Source organism: Cupressus sempervirens, chromosome 3, assembly GCF_028749045.1.
Source record: "Cupressus sempervirens isolate cs-2001-9-10 chromosome 3, ASM2874904v1, whole genome shotgun sequence".
In the NCBI taxonomy this organism is placed as follows: Eukaryota; Viridiplantae; Streptophyta; class Pinopsida; order Cupressales; family Cupressaceae; genus Cupressus; species Cupressus sempervirens.
In genome coordinates, this window is record NC_143120.1 from 11,940,145 (window position 1) to 11,957,966 (window position 17,822).

Sequence of the window (17,822 nt, forward strand, 5' to 3'; positions counted from 1 at the left end):
CCACCAAGATTTTATTCACCTACATCTTAACCTTGTAGATTCTACATGCTTTTTGTTTTTTGTAGAGTGAAGAAGGGGTTGTCAAAACCACATTAGCTTTTAGCAAAGGTTCCTTATTAATTTTTTGGGTGAAAAAGGTTTTTCAAAACCACATTAGCTTTTAACAAAGGTTTTGAAACCTTTTCAATCTTTCATCTATTTGTCCTTTAGATAACTTTATTAGTTTTTTGACATTTCAGTTGGTCTCAAGAACAATATCTAAAACTAACTTTGGAAGTTCTCTATTTGAAAGACTAGTAAGTTAACATTGAAAATTTTACATGTATCTTTAAGTTGGGTAATCAATATCAAATCTTGGAGGATGAACAAGAATGAAAGCTAAGAATGAAGAATGTGTAACAAAAACCCTTTTTCAAATAAAGAAAAGATTATGAAATCATGTGTAAACCCCAACCAAGGTGCAATTACTAGTTCAAAACTTGACAAATATCACAACTAGCTCAGTCTTTAAATAAAATAGGTTTTTTCAGATGTTTGATTGTATTTTCAAATCTAGATCATTTTGATGTGCCTTAGAAATGATTTAAAGAGCTTCTGCTTGGAGAATATTCTTTTAAATATATCATAAGCACATTAAATCTATAGTAAAAATAGACTTGGAGTACTCCTATTTTAGTGGAGATCAAGATATATAGAGTAGTTTCTAACTTAACCATTATGATAGAAGACAATGCCAACGTACCAAAGGTTATTGGTATTTGTTGAACGCTATGATCTATATAAGAGGATACAATTCTCAACAAAATATTTTTTCCTAGTCATTAATGATTAATTCTAGAAGATATCATTAGGTTGTAGTTAAGATGGTCTTTCAATATTTACAAGTGGCCTCTAATTACTTTATTTGTTATCACGATGATTCTACAAGAGACTAGCACTCAATATAAATCTGTGAATTTGTAGGCTTAAAGTTGGTAGAGAATGTTTGTAGCAAGAGATCCACTAGGTAGTGATTATGTTTTCACTTTATTGGCAGATATTAAAAAAATGTGATGTACATTGCATAATAATAATAATGCTAGTAATAAAAATATAGATATTACATTATGATGAACCTTAGAGATTTGGATAATAAATGGCATAGGTATCCTTGTGAACACTTGGATGTTGTATAAGGCATTGTGATAAGCATTTAATCTTAGAGTCATTAAAAGGTCTATAATATTTGAAGAATCTTAGTACCAAATATTTACTCTGGGGTCATAATTTTAAAAACCTATGATTTTGATGCACATGATTAAGCATCTCTTATAGGTTGCTTCAGGTTGCATATGTGGAAGCTTATTTTGGGATGTGGGGAAACATGATTCTCATTTGTTTGTTTATATGAAAGAATGCAACTGTGATGCTTGTTGCTTCAAAAGCTTACATGGAGACTCTACAAGTGTATTATAATCTTGTTTCAGTGCTTTTGAGGTTAGAGTTTTTCCTTGTGAGGGTTTCTCCAAGGTATATCTTGTAACAGATTTGTTTTTACTTTTCACAGTAAATTCTGAATATTTGTTTTGAATAATTTTTTTCTCCTGAAAATTATATGGATATATACCAATTTCCTTTCTTTCTTTCAATCTAATTCTATAAAAGAAATCAGGGAAAAAAAAGATACATAATTTAACTTTATTAATCTATAAGGAACGTGATGGACTGAAGTACAACACCACCCCTGTAATGATGATTGCCAAATATACTATGGAATGGTCTTACTAAGATGCCTGGAAAGGACTTGTTCAAAGCCATTTCATCTGTATTAGGCAAGCCCTCTTTTATAAAAATCATCTTCTATGCAATTGTAAAATCAATTATCAGTGCCTTAATGAATCTTCCTATGTGAAAAAACATTTTAGACTGATCATGTGTAACTTTCCTATCCTATTCACTTTCCACAAAAGAAATAAAAGTTTGTCAAATTTGTTGTCAACTTCAATAATTAATAAAATCTCTGGTTTTCAAGGTAACACGCGCATTGTGTCCGAGTATAAATACATTTTCAGAACAAATCATTAGTAAAGACAACATATAAAATAGTGCACCAAATAAATGGTTTACTCACATTCTCGTATCAAAACTTTAAATACATCATGGACAAGCACGAAACAGTTCCATATGGAAGACCAAATTAAGACGTCACCAAATTGCCATTATAAATGAAGGAAAGTAAATAAAGCCACAGAATGGTTCTGTTGTCGAATGGGCTTATTCTATGTTCATGGTCAATGATGCTATTGCTCTAAGAAAACAATAAATGAACGTTGCAGTCCAATTTAGTTAGCCTACTTTGGAGAAGGCTATTATATACAAGAATAGTCTTCATGGATCACTACAAACAACAGAGCAGTATAAAATGTGATTCTTTAATGGTCTTATAGAAAGATTGAAATATTTACAAGGCTACCAAAGCAATTCAGAATCCTTGACCCTACATTTTAAAGAGCGTTGTCATCCGATCAAATGTGTGGAAATCATTGGGTTTAACATCACAATTCTCTGAATATTTATGTCCTGTGTCATTATTTTCACTGCTGTAGCTTTGCCATTCACTACAGCGTTGCCATTCACTGCCTGAAAAATTTGGAAAATAATAAGATTAATGAATGAAAGAAGATAAAAATTAAATATATATTTTTAATAATATTAACCAACGTATTGACTAAAAACAATTACAGTGAAAAGTATAACCAGTTTAAGATACAAAGGGATATGGAATTGTAATGATTAAAGGCAAGTGATGAATAGTGACAAGTTTTTCAACCCCATAACATCTAGAAAGAAATCTAAAACCTTAAGCATTCAATTATAGTACAGAGGTTGTTGGAGGGAGCCAAGGGCATAGGCATCTTATTGGTAACTTTGTAGAATGAGATAATGTAGTAAAAGCCTAAAGTTTAATCAAATTTAATAACAGAAAATTCATCCCTCTGAAGAAGCTACAATGGCTAGTTTTACGCTGGAGTAGCATATTTTGAATGAAACCTTTCATGCAGTAAAGTCAAATACAGAAAAAAGTTCTATTAAGAAAAATTAAATACAATAATTTGGACATAAAAAGAATTTATAATACAATTTAAAATAAAATGTATAAATCTTACTCAAAACACATCCACACAGAATAGTAAAACACTATATTTATTATTAAAAACTAGTTCCAAAACCTCTTTCACTCTAAGGAAGTCACTGAAACATTTATTTCCTATCATTAATGAAATAAAATATATTTTATACAATATATGTCAAATACTTTTGATTGGAGCTAGAAATTGGAATTTGTTTTGAACGGACCCTGAAACCTTGTATAGCAAGATGAGGCAACAAGAAGATACTAGAGCCAACAAAGAAAAAAGCCATGCAACCAGAAAAACACCCAAGAAAATCAAAACCTCAGCAAAGTGACGTGCATTTCTACAATCATGAATGTTTGAATCCAAACATCACCAGAGAACTCTGGAGTGGAATCAGTGGAATCAAAGCCTGATACAAATGGGCCATCCTACCCTTTTTGAAGATCTAGGCTGAACCAAAGGACAAAAGGCAGTAGATATCATTTCCTCGTCCATAAAGGGATATCTGAGCACATTCCCTACAAGAACCTCAACTATATTGTCCAAAACCTTCCCTTCATTCCTCATAGTAGAACATCATTAATCTCTGGATTGCCTTCAAGATTCTGAATTCTTACCAATGTGGGAGATAAAATTTGCATCTTTATCATATCTCAAATGAATGGAAGAAATGCCTAACTTTATGTCAGTCAATGCATACCTCCTAGGAGGTAGGACTCAAATTGGATTCTCTGCTCCCCACCAAGTTTGGAACACAAGTTTAATACACTTGGCAGCAGCTTAGCAATATGAATAGTCACAAATCTGACAAAAGCCAAACACTTGATAGATTTCATGACATCTCAAATAGATAAAAACTGATGAAATGAATTGGCAATACCTCATATGATCTCTTCATCCCAGTATTGTAATCAAAACCTTAGAAGCTTTAAAAAAAGACCCTATTAATTGTTCCTTGGTAACATCAACTGTAAAAGACCATCTTTCAATAGAACACAATCATTGTGCTATCTCCAAGGATTTCTAAAGAGAACAAGGAATCCGTTCATCAAAGCAACCACCCAAACATAACTGAATACTCACTGATCTAAAACCCAACTTCAAACAACATCAATGTTCGGACAAAAGCTCAAAAAATTCCAATAAGACAAATTTCATTGCAAGCAATCTTTGCCTACACAACATTTGGAAGAAGCCAATCAACATTCACCTCAACTGCCAAATTGTAGGAAGTGCCAACCTGTACATTCAAATTAGAAGCCTACAAAGTTGAGACAAAAAGTGAACCCAAATTCCTAAGATCACTATCACCAAAAGAAGGCATCACAAAACAATATGAATTGTTCTCAGCAGAACTACCCAACTGCATCTCAAAGCTCAACAACTGGAAAACCACCTTGGACCCTGCCATAGCCCTTATGGGGATCCCTAAAACACCAATCCCATCCTTTGTTGATCCTTTTCAATTCACCGCAAACCGAAAACATACCCATATCTTCGGATATATGTTTCTACTTCTCCCCTGGACTTGGCCACTTCGAGACATGAAATTCGTTCACTCCAAATAAGGGGAAAAGTTGATACGTAGCCTTTTTATCTGCTTGATTATAACTGCCCATGCTCTGGTTTGTTCATTGTAGCTCCAATATGAGAATGAGTAAACATAGATAGGACATTAAATTCATTCTTAGTCTCTTATGATAACCACGAATACAAATTGCTCGCTATAGATTGCAGTACTTCATTTTCCTAGTAATTTCCAATGGGAGTTTTAATATGTCTATTATTGTATTCCCTTCTCTCCCAATTGTTGGATGGATCAAATATAATGTTCCTTTTGAATATAATAACCATATTTCATATCTGATCTCTGCTATCCTTTCTTAAATTTGCAGTCTGTCATGTTAAGTTTAGGATCACTACAAATATAATAGCACTACCTGTATTTTTATGTGTGTTTCAAAGGCAGCAATCTCTCTCTTGCATTTATATTGAGGATGAGTCAAAGAGAGACATGTCTATTCATTATTATGTGATTAATATAATGTTAATTATAATTATGTGTGTGTGTGTGTGTATACACATGTATATGTATATACATAATATCTCTTGAGTCATTATGATAATAATTTCTCTAAAATTTAAATAATAATAATGTTTATATATGTATATTTTGTACAAGTTAAGTATATATACTAAATATATATACACATATCTTAACTAGTTTTGACTCAGTATTTATCCGACTGAAGCTACAAAACATCAACACCTAGGAAAACGAAACTTGGGACTTAAGTTGTTTACAAATATTAAAAGTTCTTTTTTTGAAAAAAATAAAATATTTCAAATTATAAATTTCCCTATTTCCCTCCAAGTTTTTATAAGGTGAGTTTTTGCTCTCATTCTCTCAATTAGAGTTTGCACACTTAAGGAGACAATATGAGAATAAATAGAAGAATTCTTACAAAAGTTGTTGAAAACAAAAACCCTCTTCAATCTTACAAGTTCAATGGTGGAAAACCCATCCTACTGGTCTAGTGTTTTTATATGGGAAACTAAGGGTTTTAGTTGAAATTTGGATTTGAAGTATCAAAAAGGATGACAATATTTGTGGTTTTTTTATTGCAGATTGGAGTCACAAGTTGGGAGGATTCTTACTAGGTTTGTGGCATTATTTGGGTGGAGTTTAATGTAGTTTTTTCCATGCAATATCAGTTAGGATGTATAGTTAAACAGGATAGTTCATAACCTCTTTTTTGGATGCTAGGGTTGAATGTTTTGGTAAAAACGTTTTGGGCATTATTTCTATGGATTTCACTCACCAAGGGAAGAAGGTTAGATGTGGTTTCTGATTTCTCTTCTCAAATACTGATTTTTCTAAGGTCAACCTCATAGGCAGGCTTTACATGTTCTTAGGGTCTGTTTTGAATTGCTGAGTAGATTTTTGAGCCTTAAAAGGTTGTAATCTTACCCAAGGGGATACCTTCAAGTGGAGAAGAGTGGACAAGAGTTAGTTCGCAGGTTTGGTGACCCAAAAAATTTAGAGTCAATTTATCTTGTTATCACCTCTGCACTTAAATGCTTCAATTAGCTTCCACTGAAGTTCTAATGTGTTTCTTTACATTTGGCATGATTGTCATTTTCTGGTTATGCCTATTACCAAGTTCTGAGAGGCCATTGAGAACCCATCTTGTGTTGGAAGAGCTCTTTGACCTTGTCTTTTCAGATAAGGTTAGCAAATGGAAATGAAGTTTCATTTCCAGCACCTGCTATTGATTGCCCACTACTTTGACCTGCTACAAAACATCTGAATAACTCTGTAAGGCTTCTCTTATTGAGGTATTTTTATGTGTTTGGTTGATAGTTTGATAATATATTTTGTTACGCTACATTAAAAATGGCAAATCTCCTTGAAAATTGTTAAGCACGCTGAAATGAAAATTGAACAGAATCAAATGATAATTCATATCAGTGAAGAGCTCTTATTTTGCAATGTCATGTTGATCTATTGATTATAAACATTTCAAAATAAGAAATATAGGGGTGTTCTTACGGTGGTATCAGAGCCCATTTTTCTGCCAGCCCTTGCTATCAACACTTGGAACTGAGCACACATGAGTAGTAGGGAAAAAGCCACTACACAAGAGAGAAGGAAAACAGCATAAAGCCCAACCAGCAGAGGCGATAGATGCTTTCTCAGTTGATCAAATAGCGCAAGAGGGTTTGGTTAATACCAATGACAGTACCATAGGGTCTTCTCATCATAGTCCACCTAGAGACATGGTAGATAGAGATAGGGACGGTTAGTTCATTCAATCAGAACACTCAAGTGGAAAGAGATTTTGATGAAATGTTGGACAAGATGTCTCAAATTCTTGCTGAGTTCAACCAAAACATGCAGTAAGCAGTTCAAAAAATACTCAAGGTGATACCATACATATTGGAGAGACAGTCTATAAGCACCAAAGTAACAACACAGACACGGTTGCAACAGTGCTTAGACCCATTCCTAGGACCCACGACCTACTTTCACATGTAGGGAGGAGGCTTAAGTTGGTAAGGATGCTCAATTTTCATTGGTGGACGAGGTGAGATATTTTTATGCCAAATATGATAATGTTCCTGGAAGATTAAGAAACATTTATCCCTGAGTGATTATTTGAACCGAAGGAAGAAGAGGGGAGGTGGTAGAGTGGAGTAGACAGGAGCAGAAGTACAAAGGGACTTACAACAGGCCTTGGTTAAGGTGACTCCAGCTGACTATGATGGTAGTGATAAATCTAGAGGTAGAGCTTGGATTTAAAGGCTAGATAATTACTTGGCTCTTAAGTCCATGTTAAGGATGAGACAATTAATTTTTCTACCTTGCATTTAGATCAAATAGCTGACAAGCAGTGTTGCCATGGGCTAGTTACCTTGTGTCATAAATCCTTAGTTTGCACTCAATAGAAAGAAATTTGAGTACCAAGGCAAGAGTTATGTGTTACGGGGTATCCCAAAGGGAATTCTACATACTGTGTCTCTTTGTGCAGTAGATAGTGGGTATTTACAAAGGCATGATACAGTTCAGGTGGAGTGGGTTGCACGTCATGTCTCCTGTAGTTCACAGTTAGTTCAAATCAGCATGTGGGTGTAGTTAACTTTGTGAGGAATCCCCTATTCGATATGGATGTCACTCTGTCATATGACAATTCACTATTTGAGGTTGATTTTGGTCTCCCTCATTTGGTCTCCCTCAGGTGATGACTGAGGATGATATTTGGGATTCTACTGATACACCAAGACATCAGTCAATCCCTACAGGTTTCCAGACACCTCTTACTGAGGAGTTCACTGAGGTTTATATAGTGAGGAGTGCATAGTGTTTCACATTTGATCCCCATGTATAGGATATTTACTGAGTGCACAGTTTGTTTGTGCCTAAGTCTGATGTTGGGCATGCTAGCTTAGTGGGCATAGAGAAATGGGGCAAATCTAGACTCCTTATTGAGTTGCTTCCTTGTGATGTTCCGATTTCTACATCACCAGCACTGGTGCTAAGTGTAGTTTTGCAGACTATGTTGTTCACATAGATGGTATTGTACTTACAAGGATTATTTAGTGGTGAGAGGGACATCAAGTGCATTTTTCCATAGGATCTTGGTGGAGGTTGAAGTTCATTGTTCTACAGGATTGTGATTGCTTGAGGACAAGCAATCTTGGCGAGGGAGGACTGTGATGTCCTCAATTTAGCAAGTTTTAAGAGGATGGATATGTTAGCTCATCATTGCAAACCTCATGAACTGACACTTGAATTTGAGGGTCTCTGTTCAAATTACTATTTATAGTAAGTTAGGAGAGTGGTTTCTACCTTTAGCAGTGCTCAGTAGTATTGCCTAGAGTTCATACTATCTCAGTATTTCATATAAGATGCATGATGGAGGTTGTTTACTAAGTTTGACTTAATTAAATAACTTTATGAGATTATTGTTCTAATTGAATGATGTGTTGAAGAAGGCTCTTTAGTGAGAAGTGTGCACAAGAAGACTCTAGCCTTTGGGTCGTAAAGGAGTTATTATATTTAAAAGTTGAATATGCTTCCAAATTCAAAATTATAACTTTGAAAAGTTTGATGAGGAAGTCTCTTAAGTGAAAGGTGTAAGCAATAAGCCTTAGCTGATTGGCGTCATGAAGAAGCTTTTCCTTAAAATATTATAAATACAATGCTCAGAAAGGATTGAATCATCTCTTAATGCATTGTTTTTTATGAAGTTATGAGTTCTCAAGGGTTTGATCACTAGTTGTTGAAATGGTGAATTTCTGTAACTTGTTTTCACTTTGAATTGGTTACAAATTCCCAATGAATCATGCCATGACTGCTGGGTGCTAATTTGCATTTGGTCAAGAGCTGTTTGGACATTTTTTTCTGCAAGAAATTGATAAAAATAAAAATAAAGTTCCAATTAGACTCACTCCTCACAAATAGGGCCTTAAATTGTAAAAGGATGTTCAACACAACTTGGGCATGCAGATTCTCAATTGCCACAAATAAGGAGCATCTAATGAGTTGTCATAAAGCAATAATTCTCAGAAACCCACACCAAGATGGGTATTTTTGAATTTCAAAGTCCCACATCAGAAATGTTGCAACATTAATAGGTGACAAATTAATAAATGAATATTTTCTAATTTCCTGATTCGGATTCGGGCACGAGAATTGGGTCCGTGGATTTGTGAAATCAAATTCCCCAATATGATATGTAAGGATTCATGTGTGTGTGTATCATATTTACTAAAAATAAGAGAAATATACATAATTATAAAACTAAATCATTTCATAGTATGAATCTATTAATCTAGTATAGTTGATCATTGATCTATTTCCACAATTATAAAGAAAGCCAATACATTCACATTGAATTACTGAATTACATAATGAAATTATGAAAAATAAAAATATAGTATAGATAATTAGACTTTAAAGTTTGTAACATTATTCACTCATAAAAGAGTCATGACTAAAGTTTTCAATTTCAAACATCAAATGGATTTTCTAGAAAATCCGCATCGGAGGGGTCTTGATGAGATGCAAGTGCCATATCTACATCATCAGAAGAGCTTGCAACCTAGAGAGAAATTAAAAGAATACAACAACCAAAATAAATTCAAGGAAGTTTTCAATTAATTCAAAAACAGGTTTTGAAGGGACCCCGAAACTATTTACACTAGCATTACATAAAGATTTTCAATAGGCATAAAAGACAAACAAGACCAAAACAGAATAGAACCAAAACAAAGTCACCAAAAGAGACAAGAGACTGCATAACAAGCACTAAAAACCAGCAGAATCGATCATCAAAATAGAACAAAATAGAGAACAAAAACCTAGACCATTTTCTTCAAGGTCTCTGCAGTTTCCATCTTGAGCTCATCCATCCTCTGAAATTCCATCTTGATGTCATTTAGCTCCTTAATATCTAGCTCCTTTTTTCTTTTATAGCTTTCTTCTTAAAGCTAGCTCTTGTTCTTTTCCCGGGTCCAACACTTTGACCGGCAACAGAATCCCCTTCGTGATCCACATTGATGATCTTAATCTTACTATTCATATTTTCCATCATGGCATATAAACTTTTAAGATTACTCATCGAAGCCTTGAGGCCCTCATGATTATGGAGGAGAATAGTCCTGAGTAAGGTCTCATTTTGCTCCATTCGATCTACTAAATGCTACATTCCGACATTCACAATTTCTTTGACTTTATTATCAATATTAATCTTCTCGTGATCATCTTTAGCAACATCTTTGTTTTTGTCCAGAGGTTCAGTACTCTTCGATTCAACACTATTGAAATCATTTTCCACCTTGTCCTCAGTCCTCTTAATCTTTTCATAAAACCCTTTGATCTCATTAATCATCCATTTATCTATTCAGAATGAATAGATATATCTTGCTTTGGCAATTTGAAGAACTCCCAACGTGTTGTTTTTGTCATTCTTGAGGTTGTTTGAATCCAGCTGAATAGAAGGCTCCTTCTAATTATCAACTTCAATGTTGGGGGTAATAGCACCAGGGAAGGGATCATCATTATCCTACTAAGGGTGGGAAGAAAAATCCTTGTAGTCCACAAGGTTAGGGTTTTCCTGATTAGCCTCATTATTTTCCTCTCCTTTTTGCTTATCCACAATGTTAATATTGTCCTAAATAATCTCAACATTATCCTCTCCTTGTTTCTTTTCAATCTCCAATCCTTTATCTTCATCAATCTTATTCAGCTCTTCATCAACAACATCCATATCCTTGTCAATTTCTTTCTCAGTACTGAATTTTTTAAGGATAGGAACCACCTCTTCTTTAGGCCCACTCTAATCATTCTTCTCCATAGTTTTGGTCTCCTCATCTCCCAAATCCTGTGTGTCCATATCCTCAATGGCCTCTTTTTTGGTTGAAACTTCCTCAGTTTTCTCTTTACCCTCTTTCTTCTCTTTAGTTTTGCTCCTAGCTTTTCCCTGAGTAGAATAACCCATTGAGTCTTCCTCATCATTCTCTGTGACATTATCATCACTATCAAAGACCCCAATTTCAAAATCCTCCTTAGATTTTTCTTGAGAGGATTTACTCTTCTTCAAACTGTCACCTTGAGGTTCATCACTTGTAATCTTTTCCTTTTTGGGTCCAAGCAAAGACTCCACCTTGTTATATTGACAATTCTTTAAGATGAGTAGAATCGACCCCTCATGAAGCACAACTTTGGTGAGGTCTTTTCAATTCTTATTAATACTCTTCGTTAGAATTGTGGAGATAAAAAGGAAAAGAAATCCAAAATTTGAGGCGAATATGATTTCAAAAAACATGTTAAACTTTACAAACTTACTTGGGCTAGGATCTTTATAGCAAGAGGTTGGAGGCGCATATAGTCTTTCCCATGAAGGTACTGCTATCTAATGGAATCCATCCTTCTTTGGTCCACTATAGCAATAAGGTGGTGGTAATTTCTTGAGATGAAGACAGCAAATTCATTCCTCACATTTACTCCAATTTATGGATCTTGGAAGATTTTAGCTAATGCCCTCATATAGCCATTTGCAACCTCTGCATCTTTAAATGGTGTCTCTCTACTTGGAAGTACTTTTGCACTATAGTACCTAGGGGATAACGTAATACAATTGAACGTTATCAAATATCAAGAGCACAAAATTTGATAAGCACTACAATACCTGAGGGATAGAGAATATGCAAGTAGGGTGGTCGTCTTGTTACATTGATGATAAACAATTTTTTCCACCTTTTTTGTAAAAGGTGTCCTAAGGATCATTATCCCTTCTTTGTATGACCTGGGATATGAGTATCATTAATGATTATGTCAATTTAAATTTTAGAATCTATATACCTCTCGAATAAACAATGGTAGAGGAATGTCTAACTTACCATTTTAATCTTGTCCAATATGTTGTCTGTGGAATCGTAAATATCCCCAAGGCATGTCTCATCAGTGTCCGCAAAGAGAAGCATAATGACATGACTGGATTGGTGAATTCTAGCACATAATTTACACGACCCCACCAATCATCATCTAGTATCATCACTTTCACTTTTTGGGCCCTTGCTGTATAGGAAGTCTTCCAAATGCCCATTGGGGGCTAATGAGCATCTGTGCCAATGCATCCTTTACCCTCACAAGTCATCTCAAGATGATTGTGTGAGAGGCAAAGCGAGTTTGGGCCACCTAAGAACATGTTAAACATAAGTTTGTAACACATCTAAAATGTGCTAATATAAACAACACAAAAAAAAATATTATGTAATCCAAATAATATATAAATTAAATTTTAAATTTACAAATTTATCTTCAATAAGTCTAAGTTTGAGAAAATCCTAAAAATCACTTGTGACATGTGGTGATTTGTCACAAACATTTGAGTCTTTTGACTTTCCTCATATATCTGTTTAACCTAGTCTATCTCAATGCCAATTGCTTTCATCAACAAAGTGAGAGAGTGGACTATGCACAGTGTCCAAAAGATATGATCATTTCTAGACTTTATCAATAACCCTGCAGCCCTGCATACTTTTGCATTGTCCATGATAACTTGGACAACATTATCAGCACCCACTGACTCTATGGCATCAATGAGAAAGCGGGAAAAAAAAAATTGCATCTTTGACTTGCCCTTCACAGTCAACCGCCTTCAAGAACAATTTTCCCCTTGGGGCATACAACAATAAAATTGATTAATGGTTGGTTTTTACAATCTTTCCATCCATCCAAAACAATAGACACACACATATGAGCCCAAGAATCTTTTATTGGTATAATTTGGGCCTCAAGATTTTTTCTCTCATCATGTAATTAGGTGGTGCACACCTTTTCATAGCCAAGGCCTTGGTAACAAGAAGGTGCTGCATTTATTTCCTACACCATCTACCTATCTAATTGGCCTCTCTCACAAGTAGTGAGTGGAGTTTGTTCTACAACTTAATTATCTGAAGATGGTATAGGAAAGAAAGGATGTGTTCTAATGCTTGGTTGATTGGGTGGTAGTGTTGGTTTACATTTTTGTTTTCTATAAGAACTTTTTTTTCCTTTTGCAAGTTCTTTATCTGCATCTTTTTTCTCTTTTGCTAAGTTACTATTTGTGCAGCTAGCAATCCCTTCATATCTGCCCCACTGCCCTCACACATGTTAATTCCTTAACCCCCAAGACCAAGGAAATGTAGTTTCACTTAGGAATAGGAGCTTCTACATTGCACATGGCAATAATTACAGTTCCATATGTATGCCCCACCCCCAAGACATTGTATAATTCTTGTTGTCTCCATAAAGGAGATTGCTTATTAATTTTGAATTTTTGTGATCCCTCCACACTGATGTAGGAGCATCCTGGGTTGCCTTATTATCCTGCTCATTTTTGTTCATTTTGCATGTGGATGCCGAGTTACTGGAGCTCCAATGTATGCCAAGTGACTTCATTCGCCAAGTTACCCAGTGTATGCCAAGTGACTCTTCATTCGCCAAGTTACCCAGTGTACACCAAGTGACTCTTCATTCGCCGAGTTACCCAATGTACGCCAAGTGACTCTTCATTTGCCAAGTTACCTAGTGTACGCCAAGTGACTCTTCATTCGTCGAGTTACCCAGTGTACGCCAAGTGACTCTTCATTCGCCAAGTTACCCACTGTACACCAAGTAACTCTTCATTCACTAAGTTACCCAATGTATGTCGAGTGTCAGCATTTGGACATGATTTCTGCAAGCTGACTTGCGGGATTTATTTTGTTAGCGACATTTATGTTAAGATATTTTCTTGGGATGCATCTAGACCGTTGTTGGGTCGGCCTTCCTCTTATGTAATGTTCTAGAATAATCTGTAAGCCATTTTGGCAAGTATATATAGAATGTTTAGGCTTAGAGTTAGGTAAGTTTTTGGGAAGAAGATTAGAGAGCACAACCGAGAGTGTGAATTTGCAGTTGGATCTTTAAATGTGAATGTATTTGTAATTGGTCGTAACCCAGAAGGCCTTACAGCTAGGCATGTATGAAGATATTTTGATGAATCAATAAAAGTATTTCATTCTTCTTCCTCCTTTGGTTGTTGTTCTGTGTTTTCTTCCATTGTGTTAACTCTTGTAGGGTGGTTTGGATAGTTGGGTGAGCCTTTGGCCCTAGTTATTCATCCTTTTTGCCTACGTCACACACCCACTGAGCCTTGACTACTCATTATATGATTGTTGCAAACTAAGAAAAAAAATTGAAAAAACACCATGCTTCAACACTTTACAAAAACTTGAAAAAAATTATAAGTTTTGAAAAACTACAAATAAATTAATAATCTATGAAAGAACTAAAGAAAATGGTTGAAATGCATACCTTAATCACTTCTTGCAAGGTATTTGCAGCTCAACAATTGATCTCCTTTGAATCCAAGCACTTCACTTCAAACTTGCAACAAAGAGAAAGCAAATGTGAGAAAAATGTATTTGAAGGTTGAATAAAAGGGTTGTTTTATGGTTAGGAGGAAACAAATATTATAAAACTCATTTTTAATGAAGGTTGGACCCACTTTATGTACTTTTTTCCCATGGAACCTCGTGGATCCGTGTTGGATCCAGATCCTTCTGGGTCCGCGTGGGATCCGAGCAAGGTTTGTATTTTGCCCTAGAATCCTAGCATATCCATGGCCCTGCGGATCCATCCAAACTCACAGGGTAAAAGACAGACCCTTCCCAGATCGGGGCGAATACACTCACGAATTTGGACCCAAAACGGATGCAGACCTGAATCCAAGGTCCAAGGTCCAAATGTGGTGAAGTAGAATATTTTGGCCTAAATGTTACAAATAATTCTCCAGCTACATAGTTTACTAAATATTAAGAAAATTAAAATTAAAATACTTCCTTTTTGGTTGATGTTGATTACCATTAACCATGGATGCTCCTACATCAGTATTGGAAAAGTCAATTGGAGTCATTAAGAAGATGTTGCATTCTCCAGCCAATCGAGATTTATGTTCATAGCTAATTGTCCATGGCATGAGTCATTGAGAGATGGATATTAATTTTCCTTGGCACAAAGATGTTAATTTCTGGCTTTGGATTGTGTGGTAAATGACTTCATATGTTGGATGTCAAATTTGATGTTTGAACTGGTGCGACATCTATGATATCAACTCTGTATCTTACAGGAATGTCAAACTTAGTGTATTTGGCTCTGGGATGAGTGATTTATTTCTTTGAGATAATGTCTTTATAAAGTGAATCTTTCCTTGAGTTTGGGATTTGATACCACATTATTCTAGGATGCATCACTGCTGGAGATTGAGACCTAGTTTGGTGAGGATGTTGACTGTCAAAAATCAACGAATCTTAGCATCTTTATTACTGAGGCTTCAAATGAATGTCAATCAACCTTGTTATCATACAGGTCAGAATTTTAGAGCTTACTGTCTATTTTGATGCACAAGATTTTTGTTGTACAATATATGGAAATTGACTCTTCTCTGTTCATACTATCAAAAATTGAGGTCAGAATGTAATTTTTCTTAACTATGAAATATTTATTAAATGGGAAATTATGAATATTGAATTTACTGCTTGTAAAATACACTTGCATACACTTTGAAATTTTAATCAAATCACAGAACTCAGAGCACAGCGTGCCATCAAACTCTTTGACATAATGCTGGTCAACTACACTTCAGAGCTGAAAAATGGTAGCCAACTGGGGTAGGACGCTACAACTAGTCCCATGATTGTGTACTGTGATAACCAAGGTGTGTAGAAGGGACCCAATAATCTAGTGTTTCATGCTTGCACAAAGGATATTGAAGTGAATCATTGCTTCATTCATGAGCATGTCCTCCATCAGGGAATTGGACTAGATTACACACCAACCAATGAACAACTTGCAGAGAACTTTCCCAAACCTTTGGCCAGAGATAAGTTTGTGTAATTTCAAGAAGGTACTGGTATTAATTGTTCTTCATTTGTACATTGATAGCTAATGAGTCTACCTGTTGTAGCCAGCTCTCATTATGTAATTATGTAATTGTTTTGTGTAATTAGGTTTATGGGGAGTTTTGTGTAATAATGTGTCCCCAACAATTCTTACTCTTTCCACTCTTCTTAGAAGGCATGTATCACTTTATTAAGCTTCTAAATCTAAACAAGGAAAACAAATATTTGAAAGCCTGTGATAATTGATTAGTGAGTGCTTCATTTGTAGCTAATTTTGTAGTTAAACAGCTTCTGTATCTCCCTGCTTATCAGATACCACTTTACCCTGCTGATGAATTACCAAGGAAAGCCCAAAAATATAGGAAGTTGAACCAATACATAAAGGCAGATAAAGAAGTTCTTAATAAGACCCGGCATCTTTAATCCATAAAACATCCAAGAAAATCTATAAGACAAGTTAAAGGATCATACCAACTATCTTGATAGAATTCATTGGCTCAAGCTGATCAATTGGCCATTCAAAGGACTGAACAATTTTACTTTTCCCCAAAATAGACTCACTTGCTGCATATTTTGAGACTGCTATTGATAACAGAGAAGAATCCAAATAATCTTCAAGAAGTACTGTTGTTTTAACTTCTTCAGAATCAATGTCATTGAGTCCCCTCTTGATCCTTGCCAATTGTGGACTTGGAGCGCATATTCTCAATCTGAAAAAAACTTATATATAAAAACAAGATCTGTCATTTCAATTTTTACTTACAAAACATTTTAATTGATCAACATTATAAAATTACACTGTGGGAGGAAATGAACTTAAATGATAAACCTTATTTATATTCCCTGGAGATATGATACATATTAAATATACAAGATCAGTCACAAGTTGGTAATTAATTTAATCTGACCACAGACATATCCTTTGTCCAGACCTCTATTCCATAGGACATTTAATAAAAAACCTGACCAAAGGAATATCCTTTGTTCAGAGCTCCGTGCCTTAGGACATCTAATAAAAAATATACAAAATTAGATGAGATTCTAGACAAATTTTGGGCCGAAATTGAGTTGAGGATCAGCATATATTTTGCGATTTGCAGAAACATGGATTAATTTTTACTATAATTTTTAATAATTTGGGACAATTTGAATACACTATTCTGAGAATTTGGGAAAAAACTTACATAATAGGTACTTACTGCGCCAAATAGAAACATAGGCCAATTTTGAGAAAATGAATCACTCTTATAAAAAGAATTTTGTGAAAGCCTTCTGATGGTGCCCCACACACACAAAGCAGCACCATGACAAGTCAAATACACATTTTAGAATCACAGTTTAGTGATGGGAGGTCATTGTTGAAAGCAATTCACACAGCTCAAAGAGAAAGTCAAATATCTCTGCTCACAGGGAGTTGTGCAGTCCTTATGCCAACCTCAATGGACCCACCCCCCCACTTCGATTTTATGTTGCAAAAGGTTAAAATGAAAATGTGCACACACATACATACATATGTATAGGCTTCTAACAGTCCCCTTGAGCAACCACTGAAGCACAGAACAGGGTACCCAACTTTGCAGAGAGAGAAAATCAATTCAAGTCAAACAGGCATCAACACATGAAAAAGAGCAGCTCAGAATAAGTGATCATTCCTTCTCAATAACTAAGAATGAAGTCTTGTTTACATACATTATATAGAATTAAATAAAAGACCACTCCCATTTTCTTTTAGTTGACAGCCATGCACAGAAGATCAAAACACAGATCAACTATGGG

General features: G+C 35.0%; 1 protein-coding gene across 1 annotated transcript in view; it reads right to left on the reverse strand.

The window, feature by feature from the left end:
* Window positions 1–2,085: 2,085 nt before the first annotated feature.
* Window positions 2,086–17,822, reverse strand: part of LOC149564482 (uncharacterized) — a 45,515-nt gene continuing 29,778 nt past the window's right edge. Inside the window, exons 2-3 of the mRNA XM_089816854.1 lie at window positions 16,518–16,756; window positions 2,086–2,619 (exon numbers count right to left, since the gene is read on the reverse strand). Coding sequence (XP_089672980.1) covers window positions 2,477–2,619; window positions 16,518–16,756 — 382 coding nt within the window. The 3' untranslated portion in view covers window positions 2,086–2,476. The remainder of the gene's footprint in view (window positions 2,620–16,517; window positions 16,757–17,822) is intronic.